Below are 22,264 nucleotides of genomic sequence, written 5' to 3'. Positions count from 1 at the left end.
GGGAGAGAAGAAAATAAAAAATGAGAAGGGAAAAGAAAAAAAAAATATATTCGCGTGGTCTTGAAAGGCCGTTCCGTGAAAAAAAAAAAAAAAAAGAATCGAAAATAGAGACTAAACAATGTTATACTTTTCCCATACGCAAAACCTTTCTGAACTATGGCCACTGGCGAATATATCCACACATAGATAAATAGCAGCCATAGGACTTGAATTAAAGTAGCATTAATTGGAATATATATATGAAAATAAAAAAGGAAGAAACGGTTTGAGAAAATATAACTAAAACTATAAAAAAATGTATGTTGTATATGACAGAACAAAACACTCTTTAAAATAAAACCACACAAAAAATGAAAACTGATTCTTAAATGCTACCTTGATTCAGAGTTTATTGAGAAGAATACAGATTGGGCAAAAACCTGTTATATAAAGAAAAAAAGAACTATTACAAATAATAAAACATAATGGATTGGCTTTCACTCAATCTTAATATGCAACGAAACAAAAAAAAAATTCCAAATGCCATAAGTATTCCTACGTAATTCTCGTATTTTTTACGTTGGACTCTTGCCAGCGCATAAGCCAGTCGGCTAACTCCTTATGGTCACTATCTCGACCCCTCCCAGAAGTATCGAGGCGAGACCTTGCAATCCAGAAAGAGTTGAAATGTCCTCACGTATCAAGTACAAACACCTGTTCTTTTTTACCCACTCCTATCATGAGAGTACAGGTCCCGACTCCTCTCTCCCCTCTAAGCAGATATTCACCAGTGTTTATACCACTGTATTACACCGCAACACCCCTCCGTTTCCACAAAATAAAAAAAATTAAAAGTCTGTGGAATGAAGGTAAAAGAAAAATGCCATGTCCCCGCACCAACACAAGAATCGACCTCCACCAACTCTATGATGGTTAATATCAACGTTTTGATGAGCTTTACACCATACTGTCTGTCCCACATGGTAATCGACGGGTCCAAGTCTAGGGTGGTAGATTTTTTAAAACAAACAGTTTTAATTGAATTGTAAATACACACAAAGAAAACTCGTTGTTTTAATTAATATTATTTAAAAAAATCATAGTGATATTGTAATATAATCTTGTAAAACAATACACCAGAATATCAAAAACTTTTTAAGTTTTGAACTAAGAGTGAAACAATTTATTCTAATAGCAGTACCGCCCAACTGCATTGTGTTACAATGCACATAGCATACAAAGACTAGTTGGGTTGGATAGTAATTGATTATTATTCTTACATTACATAGGCATTGCCAGTAAATATTGAAATAAATAGCAGTAAAAAAACGTTGTTTTTTTTTATTCTTATTGTTTTAGTTCTTTAATCTTTATCAATTTATACATTTTCATTTATTTTTATCTGAATTGCCTTTTTTTTAAATATTATCCAACTTATGCTTTATTGTTCTTCTATTATTTAACATATATGTCTAACTCTAATTCTCTCTTAACATAAAAAATTATAAAACCATTACTTCTGGAACGAGGTAAGGTCAAAAGTTAATGTTATTCATAATTACATATTCACCGAAAAGAAATATTTCATTATTTCATTACTTAATCAGTGAGTGTAAAATTGGAATGAGATTTTCTTTTTCCTTTTCCGTAGCTATAGTATTTAAATATAAAAAAATTCTATTGATTCTGAGATCTTTCAGAAAAAAAATACGTTTAAAAAAATATAGTGACGATCCAGAGATTAAAATAACAGTGATAGAGAGAGAAATTTAAAAGACAGTAAACAATAATTCTTCTTATCATACTGAACGTTTAGTAATAAAAAATCAATTATAAATAAATAATGAAACAAATCAAATACAAATTTTTAGTGTCAATTAATATCTCATAACTAGGAGTCCAATATAAACACATTTAACATTACCTTATTAGTTTATGCTAATCAGGAAAGGTTACAACAACGGATGCTTTATCAGGTCTGAAAACCATTGATGCAGGTTAAGGGGTAAATTCCACATGTACATTTTCACATTTCACATTCCACATTTCCACAGGTAAAGGGTACATTCCACTCCAACAGCATCATACAGGTTGAATAAAAAAGGGATTGCATATTACTTGTAAACGTTGATAGAACATTACCAGGAAAAGACAAATCATCAAAATAATAGCTCAGTTTATAAGCTCAATGAACTTTGTCCTAATGTAGAACTGTCCTATAATAAAGTACAAACTAATACTATTAGTCTTGTAGTTTCTACTTGGTACAATTTCACAATTCTTACTTGTACTTAAACTCCTATAATATCCCGAATAGTAGTCTCCATCATAAAATAAAAAGGATTAGTGCCTGTATTTTATAGTTTTTGACTTGTATTTATGTACTTATACTATTAGCTTTCATTTTGAAACAGGTAGTATGAAATATTTTCCAAAATATACTTATCTTTCGAATGATATGTAATATATTGTGATCTACAAATAAAACAGTGGCTCTGTTTCTTGTACTTTATGTTTATTACTCTTTTCTCATTTTTACATCCTTAGACTTTAACAATTCAGGGTTTTGCTTCATCATTAGCAAATTATAGATCAATATTTATTTTTGTATGCATTTGATGCCTGTAGTACGCAGTTTTCAATTTCAGGCGCTTTTTAAATATTGCTGGATTAAACTATCTTAAAGCCTCCTCTTGCCGTTTTAAGCTAATATTTCAAAAGTGATATAGGACCGTCACTCCCCGGGGGTCTTAGTGGGGCGGTTCTTTTTTGTATTATGATCTCCTCTTGTGAGATTGTGACATGTTGTTGATCATTTGTTATTCAATTACATCGATTTAAAGTTTAATAAAGTTAAATAAATTAAAAAGAATTTTAAAAATCATCTTGTTATGAATAAAATTAAATTAGCAACTAATAAATTAATTCAATAAATATTTGAAAACTATTCTTAATCAGTTAATAGATAATAGTGGATAAATATAAATGAGGAGATGGTTAGGGGTTCGGTCAGTGAACAACACAAATAAGTAAAAATTTATTTATTAGTGTCAACGTTTCAGCCAAAATTTAAAGCCTTCATCAGGGCTAAGAACAAAAAATAAGATAACAACCATAATGAATAAAACGAATTCCAGAATAATTAGAAAATAAGAATACAACTAATATAGTAGCTTAAAAAAAATGTTGAAAGACATTTATAGTCTGAATATTAGAAGATAAATACTGAATGAGAAAAGTAATTTTAAAATTAAGGAAGAGGATAGAACAATTAATAAAATAAATCTGAAAATCTAGTCAGCAAATATATGTACAAAAATGAAAATTATTTAAAATAAAATAATGGAAAAAGTTAAAAATAAAACGAATATGTAGGTAATTAAATATGCAAGTAAAATAACACGATTAAAGAAATAAAATTTAAAGATATATATCCCAAAAGGAATAGAGAAATCTGAATATTTTAATTTAATAATAATTATTTAAAATTAAAGTTATGAAAAACAAGAGAAAGAAAATATATGTAATTGATGAAATATTAAAGGGAAATACTAGAATGAAAGAAATCAAATATGAAGTCATATAAGATAAAATAAGTAATTAGTAAATACGGCAATACTAACAGTAGTGAAAATAACTTAATAACTTGGGTAGGGAAGAACTAATAAGACTCTACTTTCTTAGAAGAAGAAGGGGTATTATAAGAAAGATAAGAAAAAGAAATAAAAGAAAAAAACAGTACCGACTTGGTGAAGATCTAAAAACCAAGTGCATTGAGTGGTGTGAATGCGGCCAATTTCTGAGTTTAAAAAAGTACGTTGGAATAGATGACGGGAAAGCAGAAGAGGTCAAGAAATTTTACAAATTACATTACTTATACGGTTAAAAGTGTGGGACGTAAAAAAGAAGAAACATTTTTTTGGTTATTTATTTATTTTAAGAAAACTATTCTTGTTTTTCTCGTCTGCTACTCCGGCCATTTCCTTTTTAATTAATTATATAATTTATATAAATTAGCAACATATCTATAAATCGTACATTAAAAAATTCTTTACTTTGTCATCACATTATTTTCATCCTCAGATATGCAATCTAACCAGTGAAAATCTAAACATCTGAAAAAAAAAAAAAAAAAAAGACTTGCATGACAACGCAAAGAAGTTTTTAATAAATAGTTTACATATTGCTAATTTAGTTCTATTTATGATGGTATAGTATTTACATTCACGTCACAGATATTAAATACATATTCAAGTACAATTCTTAAATGATTGGACACAACCCTGCAACATTAGAATACTAAGAATACAGTAAAGTAATATAAAAAACAAGAACAGTAAAGTATTGTCCTTCATGGTGACTCTACTTTAAACGGAAGAAACATAGGCACATTTTATTTGAAAACTATAATTTCTAGAATTCTCCCAGTGTAAGATTCACGAGTATATGTAATCTATTGTAAAATACAGCGGATGATACAATTGATGATGGTGGCTGGAGTTGGGCTGGATGATGAGTGACCGTGTAAGCCGTCACCAAGGCTTACAAGAACTGCTATTGAATTTCATGAGAGAGAACTAGCTCTCCTTTGGCTCCAGGCTCAGCAATAAATTACACTTATCTGACACAATATAAGCATTACTGTCCCTTAAACTCTACCCCATACCTAAAAGATTATCCTCAACAACAAATTTGACTTATTGTATCCAATTTAGTGTCAGCTAATCTTAATTAAGAACATGAACAAAAAGTCCACATTCACTAAGTAAAATTCTTACCTAATTTCCAATAAAATTTAATTATCAAATATTGCTTCTTTCATACATACTTTATTACATTGAAGAATTAACCTTTGTTTTCGATTACATCCTAGGTAGAAATATAAAATTGATGAAGTTTATTTTAAAATTTATAAAATAACATGAATACGGGAATCAAGGGAGTAAAGCTGTACTTCCTATACTCATCCTAATTCCAATCCTAGTTTTAGGACCTGAAATGTTAACAAACTATTAGTGTGCTTTCTCAGGATTAGGTCACTGGTCTACGAAACACCTGCTGGATCCATTGAACTTCAAAAGAATAATGTCACCTTACTTTGGGCACAATACCTCCAAAGAAAAATATTAAGTAAGGATCCTTTAACAGAACGTACTGCCTAGACTTAAAACGTTTTGTATGCATGCAATAGGCCTTACATCGATGCTTTCATAAATTATCTAATGTTGGTAAGAGATAAAAAATAAAAAAAATAATTATATCATGATTTAACCTACGTTGTTATTTTACATTACATAATTTTATCTATTTTCATACATTAAATTAAATAAATATTTTTTTTAAAAATCACATAATTCATCTCTTTCACTATCAAATTAATATTATGTATAATCATTTTTAAATTTTCAATACAAACCCCCTAGTTTCTAACCTTGCATCCTCTTCCATTACTGACAGTCCTCCGAGGCGCCTGAAAAGAAGATGGCCACGAGACCAGCTAATGTAAAATGTCATTAGAGCTAACAATGGGTAGTTTCTCTACACGCCTGAAACACTGCAATTTAACTTAGATCAGATTTGCTAAATGTATTATAATGTACAGTTGTAAATAGCAATAAATAAATATTTAAAAAAAATGTTTTCAATTAGTTTACATACAAGAGGGTCCAACTGGAGCAGAAAGCTACGAACTGCATACCACGAATTCGTACTCACAAATGATTTTTTATAAATTATAATATTACATAGCACAGTATATTACAGTTTATATATTTTTCTAAAAGAATTGCTTATTTCTTAATATACGATTTATCGACATCTGAATTATTCAATAAGGAATTTAATTTTCAAGTTTTATCTTTATTTGCATTTATAAGTTTCTGAACATTGTTTCCCTTATCATTAGATCATATTTTTGGGTTAGTTTTAAGTAGAATGGAAATACATTATTAGGTTATAATCCAACAAACTAAAAACTTTCTTTTTCCATCTTTTTCTAAAAATGTTATATGTTGCAGGTAGCGGATGGGTGGGATGGAAGAACGACTCCTTTCCTAAGAAATATGTCGAACTTGTGTTTGAGTTTAACACTGTAAGGAACTTCAGTCTAATCAACATCTTCACTAACAACTACTTCACAAAGGAAGTTCAGGTTAGTAATTAGCCAGCTCTAAGGAGCAGTTCATACTCCATGTTCATCTTAAACATTCTTAACATAACTAGAGTTCATAAACAATTTGTTTAGAGAAAGTCAATTTCAAAGACAATAAAAAATTTTATGGAGGATCAATGGCTAATTATTACTAAAATTTAGTTTTTCTTCAAATGTACATATAAGGATAGCGATAAAAAGGACAGAAAAGATTTTATTATTATAAGGAACTATTAACAATGAACTTGTTATTTATCATTCCACTGACAACGAGGTAAACATTATAATTATATTGCTCGAAATATTACATTTTTTTAGTTAATTCTCTAAAATTTGTTTTCAATTAAAACATAAAAAATGACTGAAATCACCAGAAAATATTATACCCTAAAATATACTTGCAGTTTTCAACCTTATTTCTTGTATTTTTTTTTTCATTTTAATTTGAGGCACTCTTTTCTTTTTTATTTTCACAGCCTCAATTGAGCTGTTAAAAAAAAAAAAAAAAAAATATGTAAGTTAGTAAAAATGTTCAACACAATGTTTAGAATTGTAGAATGAACTTGTTCTTATTATTAAATTCTAAGAATTTGATCGTATCACATAAAATCAGTTGCTATCAATGTCGTACAAAATTTGGAGGAAATTTAAAAGTAATTTTAATAGTGAATTTTAATATAGTGAAAAGGATGTTAAATGGAATAAGTGATGCATCTTTTGACATATTTCATTATAATAGAAAAAGTTCCAAATAATGAAAAAAAAAAATTATTTCTTAACACTCTGACAACACTGTAACATCACTCACAAATTATATGTGTTATTTCATGGGATTAATGAAGTTCTTCATTATCTTTAATTTAGTTAATGGTACTAGTTGCTTAGAGCTTCTTTCAATATTGTTATGAATTCAAATTACCACCACTATCCATGAAAATAAATAAATAATTTAAAAAAATAATGTTTTTTAGACATAGTCATTCTTTATCGATGTGAGAAGAACTACTTTGAGAGCACATACCACAATTTTATTACATTGTTGTTAAATATATATTTTATAAAATGTGTATGAAAAAATATGTAAATTCAAAATAAAAATAATAAACTAGGCTTTAATAATGGTTTGAACACTAAATTATATTGATTTTGGAGCGTGTTAATAATGTAAGTAATGAAGTATGTAATAAAAGAAATGTTCAGGAAAAATCCAGTCCTAGATAATCTGAGGTTTGTAATAACACAACCTCTAATAACAAAATAATAACTTATTTTTTCTCTTTTTTTTTTTGTTACAACAATTATATTTCACAATTTAGGGATCTGCAGCAACAATGAGCCTACCATTAAAAAAGAATCACTCTTTCTTATGATGCATTAGTGAGTAGCTTTTGCTGATGATATTTCTAACATGATTTGCAACTTTACTGCATTTCCACTTGACTTAACGGTACAGGAAGGAAGCAGCTCCATGACTTACCTCCATATCAAACCAATTAGAGTGGCAAAGAGAAACTATGAGTGTGTCGACAGTAAATAAAACTAAAAAGTATAATGTCATTCGTGTTCGAGAGGAAGTTATTGAGATCATTAACAGCCAATTTTCCAATGACCTAATATTTCCTTTGAAATAATCTATTTTACTATCTCACTGGGAATATGATGTTTCGTATAAATAATCAGGGAGGTTTTCAGAATTTAGTTTTTGCTGTATTTCTCTGTTATTTAAATTTTTAACGTGTGTTGTTTTGAGCGATATAGTAATAACGTATCATTCGAAACTTTTGAGTACCCTTCCAAGAGCGTACTCAGGATCAAATCTAGGAGGGGGCAAGCCGTGGCAACCATCGTTCAGGTTGTGACATTTAGCACGGAAAATGCGAATGAAACGGAAAATTTAAGAAAATTACATAAATTATAGTGCTTCATTAGTTATTACAATTATTGGCTTGAAATAAATTAATTTTTTAGTTGCATCCCTTTCCCTGCCCCTCATTGGGTACGCTCATGTACCCTCCTCCATTTTAAGAAAAGGTTAGTCCAAAAGCATAATCCTAGGTCATTTAAAATAATATAAAAAGAGTTCTCTCAAAAACTGGATATGAATTTTTTAAAATTTATTATTGATTTAGTATATACAATTTGGATGTACCTTATCTAAAAAATAATATAAAAAATTGAATTTGAATTTTTAGTTCACCAACAACCTTATTGAATGAATATAGGGGGATCTCTGTGGAGATAGCTAGAGATGTACTCAAAGGTACCAAGAGAGTGCAAAATCAATCATGAAAAATCCTACTTTTATTAGGACTAGTGAAGTTTATGTTTATCTAAATCTATTTATGTGTTGTTGTTTTTTTTTTATAAAAACAATAAATAAGTTTACAAAAATTCTAAAACATTATTCAGACTCCTCCTACCCTGGTATTGGAAGGCGTTTTTCAATACTCGCCAAGGGCGCATAAAGGCCTTTACTACTGGCTACGGGCGTAGACGTTTCAACTGAATAATAGCCCCAAACCTTCTACAAGGGTTTGGTATACTAAAACTTGATCATTTTTGTGTTTACTTCCATTAATTAAGTTCTGGTGAAGCCCTGCGACGTGGGGCGAAACCTTGGCTCACATTAAATAGTTTAACTACAATTTGAGGTTTTTTGGTTTTTTTATACCGCATCCCGACCATCTTCCTACGCAAGGTCAATCAACGATCTTCCTAATAATTTATACCTCTACAGGATTATTGGACATGAATTTATTTCGACAATCATTCAAAGAAGTGTAACTCCATTTTAAAGTTTCATAAATTTGTAAAATAGGATTCCACCGTAGCCAAGGAATGTAACAGCTGATCACTAAGCTGAGACCATTGTGTGGAACGATGTCATGTAATTACTTAATTAACTGTGGCCTTCCAATGTGTGCTTGTGACATCCGCCAGCTTGATTTACCAATTAACGGCTACAATCAGTTCTACCCTCTCCAGCTGGAATTACCTTAATGAAATCCTCAACGCCGCTATCCAGGATTTCTTTTTTACTTGGAACATCCTTTCAGCCACAAAAACAGTTGTAAATCGGAAAGAGAGTAGTAAAATAGTAAAACCGTAGTAGCAGTATGGAGTACAAAGGATGAAAACATATTTAAATATTACTAGTCATATTTTCGTCGCAGAAAAGAGGTACGATATAAAATTCACCAGTACTCTGATACTATCTTAAAAATTACATCATATATGTGTCTTTGAATGACCTCGTCAGGACTGCGATCAAGAAATCTTTTGTTTCTTATAAGATTCAATGATTAATTCATTAACAAAATCGTCAATCATTAATAGTTTTGTTTAAATCTTATATGCATAAAAAATAATATATACTGTTATTTTTTACCAATCAAATATACATATACGAATTATAAAGAATCAGTATTCTTTTTTCTTTTAACAAACTTAAATGACCCAGACCAATGAAAGCTGTATGATTTTATTTTTTCATAAATTGGGATATTTAAAGGTTTAATAGATAACTTTTTGAGTTAAAACTCAATCAATATAACGTGCATCATTGATTTTATTATTATTAATGTAAAAATAGCGGGTCTATGTCTCAATAAAATTGCCATTAACTCATTTTTACTTTAAGTAGACTTCTAGGATATAAAAAAAATAAAATGGTTTTCTTATTTAATTTTTTTTAACAAACTTCAATGATCCAGATCATTTATCTATTTATAACTAACTATTTATCGATTGTCAACGTTTCGACCAACAATGCCAACAAAGGTCTACACGAAGGCTGTTTTGATAAGTGCACTAACAAAGAATTTAAAATGATCCGATGAAGCTCTACAATGAATCATTTAGTGTTTTGGGTATGAGCAGGAACATTAAAGTTTATTAAAAAAGAAAAATACTGAATTCGGGCAATTTATTTATTTTTCACGATTAGTATAAAACAATTAGATTTCATTTTTGACCCGTTTTAGAAGATCAATATTCAAAAACTACAATTAAAGACCAAAAATCTGATTATATAATTAAAAATCGAAGTTGTGAGAAATAAAAGTAATTTATTGTCGCTTGACTCCCTGATGAAGACCTGAAACCCAGGTCGAAACGTCGGGATAAATAAATATTTTTTTTGTTTATTTATGTTTTTCTTTGCTGACCGTACCCCCTCCTCTCTCATATTCTCCAAAAAATAATTTATTATATTTTTTTTTCTTACTCTCCGATTTCTATAGTTACAGTAAAAATTGGGGAGAGGTAAGGTAAGAAACTAAAATTTTCCTTTACGATTAAAATGTGTCAAGAACTGCAATTTTTCTTTCTAGTTCATGCCAGCGCCATTTTATAATGTTCAAGTCTACTTAAGGGATTCAGAGTATAAAAGAGTTTACACTCTAGTTTTGAACGGAAATCCAACCTATGCCTCTAAGTTGGGAATTCAGCAACATAGTTTTGAAGTCACACTTATCTTCCTTTAAATATATAAATCTTTTTTATTAATTCGTTTATTTATTATTTTTTTAGAAGATGCTAGGTGTCTACTTGAGGAAAAAATTAGTTAATGGTAATTTTACGAAGACATAGTTACGCTATTGTTAGATTAATAATCATACATTCAACGAAGCACATTTCCTTGTTTGAGTTTTATCTCAAAAAGTTAACTATTAAAACTTTAAATATTTAAATATACGAAAAATAAAATCATATCACTTTCGTGCACAAACAACTCATAAAATATTGTTTAGACGATCAATGACTTATACACGAGACATTAGCTATTGAATAAGTGAGTAAATATTGTATAGTAAGCAGAAGTAGCCCATTAAAGGAATATAAATGACCAGACTTAAAAAAAAAACAGATATTGTCCTGAGGCATGCTATTGCTGGGCCGCAGTTGGCCTGGATGGTTCCTTCGGCCGACCCCATGCGTAACGGTTTGACCCAGATCAGATCAGCTGTTACAGTTGTTATAATCCCTCAATGCTTCCTTAATCGCAAGCTTATGGAAATTCTGTCAGCGTATACATATAAAGGGTACTATTCGATGTCCTTGCCCAAGCATTACCAAAAATCTATCCCTCAAAGTAAAGTAGGACACCAATAATCCAGATTTGCTATATACGGAACCCAAATTATCCGGAACTTTTTTTCTTTTATTTTCCTCCCCCTTTTTCCTTAACAGATACTTTTATTTTTTTATCAAAATAAAATTCACACCAACAGAAATTTGTAATTTAATTAATTAATTTAGGATTCATTCATAAAAATATATACATAATTCGCAATTTATTAAACATTTAATAAGCCCAACTCTGTGAAAGATCAAACAATTTATCTCGTATAATGAGCTAGTTATTGTACTTGAGAAAAAAAAAAGTGAAATTTATCGTAGAAGCCTATTTTGTTTCTCATACGTATTTAAACTAATTTTAAGAGAATCCAGTTCATAATTATCGCTTGTAGAATTAACTCCTAAACCTTTTTTCTTATCTCTCTGTAATTCAAAAATTATTATTTAAGAAGGTTTCACGCGAATAATAATGAAAGTAAGGAAGCTAATAGTGAAACCTCTTTAAAAAAAAAAAATTAAATAAATGCTTACGATTTTTCGAACGAGGAGAAGATGGTTGGGGGTGCGGTCAAAATGAAACACAAATAAGTTGGTGTAACCTATTTAATTGTGCCAACGTTTCGGCTAGAGTTTCTAGCCTTCTTCAGGGCTAAGAATAGAACAAGATAACAACCACAATAAATATAGAAAGTAAAAAAGAAAAAATATAAACAGAATGACATAAAATGAATAATTTTACAGAATCGAATTAATAAAATGAAGTGATGAGAGAAGTGGGAAATAAAATGTAGGTATTTGATAGATATATAGGTAATTGAAAAAGTGGATAAAATAACATAATTAAGCAAATAAAATAAAAATGAAGTTATATAATGCAAAGAAGTATGGACATATTAGTTATTAATAATTGAAAAATTGAAATATGGAAAGTAAAAGAAAATTGGGAGAAAGAAAATATATTTAACGATAATAATTGATAAAGATGCAAAATATAAGTAAAGTTTAACAAAAGAAATGAATATAAAAAAAAAAAATTTTTTTTTAAACAGCAATAATAATATAGTGAACATAACTATTAACGTAGGTAAGGAAAATGGATAAAAGTGGAGAAAAGAAAGGGTGGTAAAATAAAGAAAGGAAAAAAAAAAAGAGAATAAAACGATCCTGTTAGCTTGAAAATCAAACGCCTAATGGTATATTGCGCCAATAATGGACAAACTCCGTATTAAAATATAAAAAAACCGTTACAAGAATGACTAAGTGTTTTTTAAGAGGAAACGTTAAGAGCTTACGATTTTTGATTTACCTAAAGCACTGGGTTATCCAAAGCCAACTTTGTTTCTTTGTTCCGAATATTGGGGTTCTATTTTAAAGTATCCATAGAGAGAATATATTAAAGCTTTTTTTCAAAATAAGAATAAAACTGGAATTTAATAATTTGAAAGAATGAATCGTTTTGAATATCACTACATCTGAATAAACATATTTGATAAAAATAAATTCAGGAAAACAATATATATTTACTCTTCCTTATGATGACAGAAATCTGTATTTTAATTGTTATGTTGACCCAACCGAAAAAATAATTCAGTTTTATCTTGAAGCTTTTATCTCTTCGTCCCGTTTTAAAAAGTATATGGTGAGGTTTTGAAACAAATGAACAGAATCATACACTGAAAAGTCATTATTAATAACTTGAACAACTGTATCTAAAATTACATTTTTTTCCCTCTATATTATACTACTACTATACTTATACTAAACTACTTTCGTTTTTCTATCTTTAGCTGATGTTTTCCTCTTTAAATTCATATTGTCTTATCACTTTTTCTTCTAACCTTATGTTATTAATAGACGCCCTTCAACTTTGAAATGAATATAATTTATAGATTAAACATATTCTTTTAATTTCATCCAAAAATAGTCCGTCAGTTTATTACTAAATTTTTTCTTCCTTATGCCTCTTACTCGAAACTATCTTTTTAAATTTATTTCTTCTATCTAATAGTATTATATTTTTACTTCAATGGATTAAGTTAAGTATTGAAACTGCCTTTTTCCATCTGTCATTTTATATATACTATTATTATTTCCACGTAATACTTTCAGAAGAAAATAAACTTTGTAAATATAATAAACTTAATTAAAATTAAGATAATGATTGATGAAGATTTATTTAAATTTTAAATTATGAGAAATATAAAAGGAATAAAAGTCAATTATTTAGACATTTACAAAAAGGCGTTAGGCGATTCCACCGGCTGACTTCTGTACAATGCAGGAACTATATATACATTGCGCCGTTCAAAGAATTATTGAATGAGTACCTGCTACTATCCTAGCTTATGTATTTTAACTTTCTAAATATATTTTTAGCCAAATAATTACTTAAATTATTCACTTGATTATGCCCCAAAAAATTACAAATACCAATTTGTAATGCACTATATTACATATTATATTGTATGCGTATTATATAATTACCAAACTAACAGGGCTTAAGTGTCGAATTTTTAAAAAAACTTCCTTTGAAGTATTTTTTATTTAGTTTATTTCAAATAATTTAACATCTCTCATTGTTAACAGTGATGAACAATAAATAAATGTACAATATGAAAGAATGTATTACTAGCTAAACAAGAAAAAAAATGAGAAATATTTTCTCATGTTGTAAACAAATTTTCGGAAGGATAAATAAATAATCACAGAAGGAATAATAATAACAGACGATATAAAACAATATTTAAATGTTTCCACGGTTTCTATAATATTCGTCAGATTTTACTTTCATGTATATATAAAATACTAAGGGAAATATTATCATCATGAATTTCAAAATTGTTTCAAAGAAATATGTATTGATCTTGTATAGTATTATTGGTGTGAATTGGCTCCAATTTGATAAGTTATTTAGTAAAAAAGTGTGAATATTGCTAAAACTAGTAAAATGTTAAACAATCAATTTTATTTATGTTTAAAAATTTGTCTCATTACTAGCTAATCTTTGATTTTAGAAAATAAAAATTACAATTATACTGTAAAATACACACTACATAGGAAGAAGTATGGTAAGCACCCGAAGGAAGGGGAATGGACATTAAAAGGAATACTACAGTATATATACATGTAAGAAAGAGTTAAGCTCTAAGCTTTATTTCAGACTTTCCTTAATACATCTGTTGTAACAAGGAAAGCCTGAAAATTTTCCAAGAAATGGTAGCCAATTATAACGGGAAGGGAGAAAATCAAGTGGTGTAGAAGAAAATAACCACATCTGCCCCGTATATAATAACGGAATGTTATGAGAGAATTACTGGGTATTTCATCTCAAAGTTATATATATTTTGACTTATTATTAAATATATCAGTACTAAATACAGAGTGATTATAGCAGTTAACTTTTTTTTTTCGTGATCGAATTATGAAATTCGATTTTTAAAATAAGCTAATTTTTTCAATCCAAATCAGACCCAACTTTTTTTCTGATTTCAAAATTTTGTTTTCATTATAAATTAGTTAGCTTCTTGGTAAAAATAATATAATAAAAACAAATAAATCAATATGAATGAAGAAAGGATTTCTCGTTGTTTTTTTTAACCTTGTTGCTTTTTTTATTTATTTGTTTTTATGTTCCGGTGAATCCAGGCATATCGTTTCTCTCTAAGTCGTTACCTGAAGTCTATATCATATTTAAGAAATATATATACATATGTCATGTTGTCTCGTAATCTTTTCATTTGCCGATGGCTACTCTTCATTATTTGTAACCGATTAGAATAAAGATATGAAGAAAAACAACATAACCATGTTTTGTCTCCGTAATCATTTAAAAACTAGATCTTTTAGCATAAAAAAAATAACATTTAATCAATTCCCTAATACACTATACTATATTTACTTGGCATATACTAGGAATACCGATGATACAGAGGGAATTATTGTATTTAATGTTTTAGAAAAAAAGAACGTCAAAAGATTTAAAATTCAAAGCATCATAATTTCTATGATTAAGCATCCCATATTGCTATTTCACCAGCATATATAAAATTTAACATACGTTTTTAAAACTTATTATTGTAACGTTATGAAACTGACGCTCAGATAAATTCAATGAGATTATTTAATACATAGGAATTGAATTTAGAAAAATATATATCTGTCACAATTGCGTTTTATTATGTTCCCAAATAAGGATGTACATTTTAATAATTTAATATAAATATTTTTTCCGGAAAAATAACTAATAATTATATATTGCTCAAGTTCTGAGAAAAGAGAAATGCAAGACAAATTTGATTCATTACATAATTTCATTGCTTATATAAATATAAAATTAAAAAAAGGGCTTTATCAGCATTTAATAATTGGATTTATATATTTATTTTGTTTTTTTTTCTCGTATTAATTTCTCTTAAAAACTAAATCAAATCCAACAATAAAAATTCCATTAGAATACACAGGTTGTTAAATTAACCGCTTTCGATAATGACTGATTTATAATATAAATTAGCCAACTAACAAGCATTGAATATCGTTACTAAGTCACATGACAGAACCTCTTAAATCTAACAATGCAGTTTATTGATATAAGAGAAAAAAATATATAATAAATAGGATTACAAAAGGGGAGACGAAAGGAAGCCACTACACTCACATGTTTGGACAACAATTTATTTAAGGGTTTATTTGAAAACATTAACTTTATGACCGTTAGCCACTATAAACAATCTTACATTCCACAGATTTACTTATTGTATTTATTATTTGTACAGTTGTAAATTACATTAAATAAATAAATTAAAAAAATTAACAATTTACATTTGCCATATAAATTTAGTATTAACAATTAAAGAAATATACATTTTTTTTTCTTAGCCATTGGGGCGATCATACTAATGTCCTATCTATTTTTTATTTTTTTTTTTTAAGTATCTCTGACAAAAAAATGTCCCCTGCCGAAATATATTTTTATGCTGGAATATCATAATTTATACTGCTTGCAAGTTAAGAATTACTTACTATTAAGAAAGTAAAAACCATTATTTTATTTTTTTTTTTGCCAAGTGAGGTTTGATGACAAGCATTTTCAACTCCAAATCACTTCTACGAATCAATCTCTTTCTAGCGATCAATGAAAAAAATCCATTAAGAAACAGTAAAAATAAGTTTAGTGTTCATACTTGAGAAATAACCATATCGGTAATGTTTTGGTAGGATACATATTTGACTAACTATAACAGATTATTTTAAAATAAAGGTAAGGTTCAAAATATAATGCCCCACGTGTTTCCAATTTTCTTCAAGTGGGGCTGAATTTGACAAGTAACATAACCGTCAAATTCAAGTATCGTCTATTAACAGAAAAATAATTCTATATATAGATATTTATATCAGACATTTAACAGCCACTACCATGATATTAGCTAATTAAGAGTCCATGTGCTCGTATTAATAATTTTTATTATGTTCATTCACTGTTATAAACATTTTGATGTAATAAAAAAAAAATTATCGAAAGTAATAAATGTGAATCAAGAACGTCGAAAATTTAGATGAAGGCGGATCATATATTTTCTAAAACGTTTAATAAAATTAATAAGTTTAATTTTAATTGTCAAGCATTGACCTTAAAATCATTGAAATCTTCTGGTTCAGACCAATTTTTATTGACAATATTGAAAGAGATCAATAATGTAACAATTGTGGTGGTGAATTGTAATGGTTGGCCTACTTCCGAGCAAATTAATCTCACGGCGAAACAACGAAAAGAGAATTACTTTTTCTAGAAGAAAAGGATAAAGAAATGTAATACGTGTTGGGAATATCGGGTTACGAGCTTCCTGTACAAAGTTGGAATGTTGCGGCTTTGTGGCGTAACGCAGTTGCTTCAAATAATAATTGAAGATTATCGCCATTAGTTTTACAGAAACTGAAATCAGTAATAACTACATTTTTTATATCTTAAACAAAAAAAAATCAACTGCATGGGAAATTTCAGATTGTAGTTTTTAATTAATAAAAAATTTCTGCTATGTACATGCAATACATAAATCTCCACCATTTTTACTACATAGGCAGGTAAATAATTACCTATATTTCAATGTTAAAGAATAATATTTTATTTTATTGCCCATTTTCTTCTTCTGATAATTATTTTTACCTTTCTACTGCGTATTTTTATTTCTGTATGCTTTTATAACATCATTTCATAATTTCTTTTAATTCTGGATATATTCTAATCAATAAATAGGTGATAGCACTTCACATTCCTTTTTATCGAACTTACTTATTAAAAATCTGAAAATAATATTTGTCACCTAACGTTTTTCATCTTTGAAATGCCCATAAGTTTTAAGTAGACTGAAGTGGATTAGTTGGATTGGTTAGATTTTTCGGGCATCCAATAAATGTATCGCGTCTTTCAGTCAGGATATCTCTTATTTTGGCAAATCGTGAGTCCATATGGAGCCTATTTCCTGGACCGTCAATATCCAATAAAAACACTTTCAAGAGCTTAAAATCGTTCTAAAATACAATAATAAAAAAATAGTATAAAACATTATTTTAATTTGGAGGAAGTCAAAAACATTAAAACCACACGATTAATTGAAAATCAAAATACCCAAAAAACAATTGAATCTCGAATGAGAGAAATTAACTTATTTCAACTTCTTGAATTGTTCAACCAACACTTCTACTGGGAAAAAAAGTATAATTACACTTCTTTTTTTTTAATAAATTTTAATGTTTTAAGTATACAGTAGAGATGTAAAAATATCGATATCCACTTCATATCGATAGCTTTTAAATATATCAAAATGATTTGAATGATAGGATAATATAAATTACAAATAGCAGGTCTTAGATTTGTATTTTTTAAATTTGTATGATAAAACAAAAAATAATTATGTATCACTATTATATATTAAAAATTTAGTGAACTATAGCTATTCATTATAAGAATTTAAGAAAAAAATTTAACTAGATATAAGTATGTGTATATAGCGACCCCTCCCTATTTGTATTTTCTCCCCCTCTCCTTTCATTAAAGCTCAGAAAAAAACTTGTTAACAAGATAAAAATAAAAATTAAACCATTTCTTAGTTTTTTGTTTTGTTTGTTTATTTAATTTGTTTTTGAAAATAATATTTATTTCTTAAAGACAATTATTAATATTGATATTAAGATATATACAACTACAACAACCAGACAAAAATATCGATATTTTTCCTAAAAAATAACGATTTTTTGATATCATGATATTATTCCAACAATCATAGTACATATTGTTTGCCAATTTTATACCCAAACAAGAAATATAGGTTCTTTTTTATTCTCACCTTCCTATTATTATTACTTGAAACAAAACACTAAAGAAGTAAAATATTTTATGTATACTCTATGACAGATCTTTGTATTACCTGAAGGGCATTTTAAGGTATAATAAAGTTTTTAAAATGCATTGATGCTGAAAAAGGTGAATTTTCAGAAGAAATTAATTTCAAAAGAGATAAGAAAGACAAATTTTGATTGAAATTTACATGCGGTATTTAGAAATGTAACTAAATATTGTATCTAGGTCTAACATGATAGCAAGTTAAGGGTGTTAATAAAACCTACACAAAGCTTTGTCAGGAAATAGACGAACACAGACGACCGTACTTTTTAGCTCGACTAAAGAGAATTGTTCTTTTAAGAGAACAGATGCCAGTTTTGAAGAAGTGTTGAGAGTGGCTGTTGAATAGGAGAAGCGAAGTAGAAGAAGGAGGAGAGATAAACTTTGTGAGGGTTAACTGTCGGGAGAGAGACAGTAAGCGCCGCCTGCTGCCCAGAATAAAAACTTTGACAAAAAAGATAACCGCACATATCGCCCTCCTCTCTCTTCTAATTGGGCCCTGTCCTCCACTTTATGTATTTCTGTTTTTAGGATCCTTCTCACTAGTCGCCGTCTGTTTTCCCCCTGTCCATTTTAATATTTTTACATTTTTATCTTTGGAAAGGAAACACAGCAGTTTCTGTATGGCGGTTACAGCTAAAATGAAAACAGAATAGGATTTTTCTTTATACCCGAAGCTTTAATGTCGCATATCATTTTTAAAAAATGCCTCTCAGTTAAGTTTACAGACGAAATATTGCAGCTCCGAAAAAAATATTGACACAACTGGAAAATATTTGTGGAATTGACATTAGAGTCTTGGCAGATTCTAAAAGGCTTATACTAGATATTTGTGAATCGATATAATTTTAATTCCGAAATTACTTCCGTCGTGAATTTATAAGTACAATTATAACTCGATTAACAGACATCTAGTAAAGGAATTTTTGAGCCAAACAACAGAACAATATCAATTTACAAAATTTACTGCGATATAATGCAGCTAATAGGAATTATATTTTTTCTATTCTTAATTTAAAACAAATTTGATCTTTTTTTTCTCTCAACTTTATTCTTTACAACTCTTCCAACGTCTCGACCCTCAGGCATTCTCAAGGATACCTTCATATTGATGAATTAAAAAGTTTTAAGTTGCAAATGTTAATGAAGGAAGGAAGAAAAGTGTTTTATAAAAGGTTTAAATATAGGAAAAAATTATTTAGAAAAAGTAATATGGGACAAAGGCAATTAGCCATTTTAAGATTTGAAAAAAGAAATGACATCAATATGAAGGTAGCCTTGCGAATGATCTGAGAGTCGAAACGTTGGAAAAGTTGTAAAGAATAAAGTTGAGAGAAAAAAAAAAGGATCAAATTTGTTTTAAATTAAGAATAAACTAAACCACTCTCAAACAAGAATATATAAAATAATTAATCTATATTTTTTTCTTCATTTTACTTTTATTTTTTTATAAACTCTGATATCACATACCTGACTTGATGAATTTGAGTAAGGTTTATAAATTAATAAACCAGACTTAAGCTTTGATTGAGAAACCAAAGCCCTATTCTTAAAACTAGACTCTACAAAGTAAGAATTAGATATATTCTTGTATATCAAGGTATCATTTCTTGAGAATTGTGACTTTCCATTAAATTTTATTCACTTTTTTTAACCTAAAATTTAAGTCTAAATTCAGTCAACTATGAACTTTCAAGTTTTTAGTTTCAAAAAAGGTTTCGGTTTTTTTTCTCAGTTTATATTCAGTAATATTCAAAACATTGCTCATATGTAATAAGTAATAATGAAAAAAATATTAATAAGAAATAAATAAACAATTTACACGAAGTATCAAAGTTGATAAATTCATTTTACAATAATTTCAGAGGCAATAACATTCATTAGTTTTTCAATTTCTTTTTTCTGTCTAAAAAAGTAGACGTCTAATTTTCAAGCCTTGGCAGTATTATTTATACCTTCAAGAAAAAACCCATTACCTTACAAATTAATATCAGTTTTAAAGAAAGGAAACGTGCATACAAAAATATTTTCACCCTTATAATAAAATAAAAAGTTTGTACTGAGCATCGCTTATTGATTTAGAATGATAAATCGATGATGATAAAAAGTATTTTAGAACGAAAAATGTATTACTTATCTCTTAAAATAATACCTGAATAAAGTGCTAATTCAATAATACCAAACGGGAACCTAATTAAACTAAATTGAAATTAAGTATCACTCAAAAAAATTATAAAATTTTCGAATTAGCAGATAATTCGGATCGTAATCAAATACCGTATGAGAAACCTGTTTAATCAAAACAGAGCTGTTTCTCGGAATTACGTATAATTCATGTCATGATCGTAAAATTGATTTTTTTTTATATTAATGCCATTTATTAAAGAAATAAATATAAAATAGTATAAAAAAAAAAAATACAATTATGCAGTTGATATTAATATTTACTCAATTAAATACACCAGGAAGAACAGCTTATATTACAAACATGAGAATCTGAGAAAAATTTAATTTGATTATTTAGTATACATGATGTTGTCCAGAAAACTCAATTTATTTAATGTAAATACAAAGAAATTTTTAATTGAAGCTGGTCGTTTTTCCTGCAGCTATTGAACAAGCAGTAACATCGGCTTGGGTAGCCTTTTCACAATGCTCATAGAAATTTAAAGCATCCAGCAATAAAACAGTATGTTATCACCAAGAAATAAATTGTAATAAATAAAAAAGTTTCGGATATGGCGGACTTAGATAAGCGGGATTATATTATATAAAGGGATTATTTACACATGAACATATTCGGTATAATACAATTATATCTATTTTTATTCTAATAATTCACTTATTATTTATAATCATTTATTACTATAATATATCATAGCACTATGTACAATAATTGTTTTTATTGACTAGATCGAAAATTCCCTTATTACGATCTGATTCAAAATCACTTAAAGGAACTCCTTCGTTAAGAGTTTTACCCATCAGAAGATCCTACAACCCAATTTACTAAGTCAATATTTGAATCATTTCAGTATTATAATTTTCACTAAAATCACTAAAACCTCCTGGTGTTATGTGCTCTTCATCCTTGTGTAAATATTGTTGTTGTATCACTGATGAGAAATTAAAAACCTTTAAAAAAAAAGCTAGTTACCAAAATAAGTTCCTAGTATTAGTGGTTTAATGCAAAAAACACTGTGCTATTAGTTTGGAATGTTTATGATTCTTTATTTAAAGATTCAACATTTTATTTATTTTTGAAGGGGTGGAGGTGATTAGAACAATATGTTAGTCACAAAATAAAGCGGAATCAAATATTAAAACAACTACTATAAAATTAATACTAATAATAGAACTACATAACAACTATACTATACTACTTTGAAGGTTATTTTACTAATCGCTTTATGACAAACTTAAAAGCAGTAATATGTTTCATAAAGCTATATTCCACTACATAAAAAAGTTTTCTATTCACCTAGGTGTAAATACTTGATAAAAAAAATATTTATCAATCACTTCTTGAACAGATTAATTGATGATACTATTTAGCTGAATAAACGAGATCAAAGTTTAAATTAAAAGACACATCTTCAAAACACAAACAAGAATTTTCGAAACAAGAAGAATTTCAGGTATTTCACAAATACCTATAT

General features: G+C 28.0%; 1 protein-coding gene across 1 annotated transcript in view; it reads left to right on the top strand.

Moving 5' to 3' along the window:
• The window catches only part of LOC106690794 (discoidin domain-containing receptor 2), a gene marked incomplete at its 5' end in the record, with an annotated part of 139,213 nt that overhangs the window by 82,403 nt on the left and 34,546 nt on the right, over positions 1 to 22,264 (top strand). The window contains 1 exon segment of the mRNA XM_014436361.2: positions 5,997 to 6,130. Within this exon segment, the coding sequence (XP_014291847.1) occupies positions 5,997 to 6,130 (134 nt within the window).

The sequence above is a fragment of the Halyomorpha halys genome, unplaced genomic scaffold (assembly GCF_000696795.3).
Source record: "Halyomorpha halys isolate HHAL.00 unplaced genomic scaffold, Hhal_1.1 Scaffold1873.1, whole genome shotgun sequence".
NCBI classification, from domain to species: Eukaryota; Metazoa; Arthropoda; class Insecta; order Hemiptera; family Pentatomidae; genus Halyomorpha; species Halyomorpha halys.
Note: the sequence above shows the minus strand (reverse complement) of the source record. Positions and strands in the feature narration are given on the sequence as shown.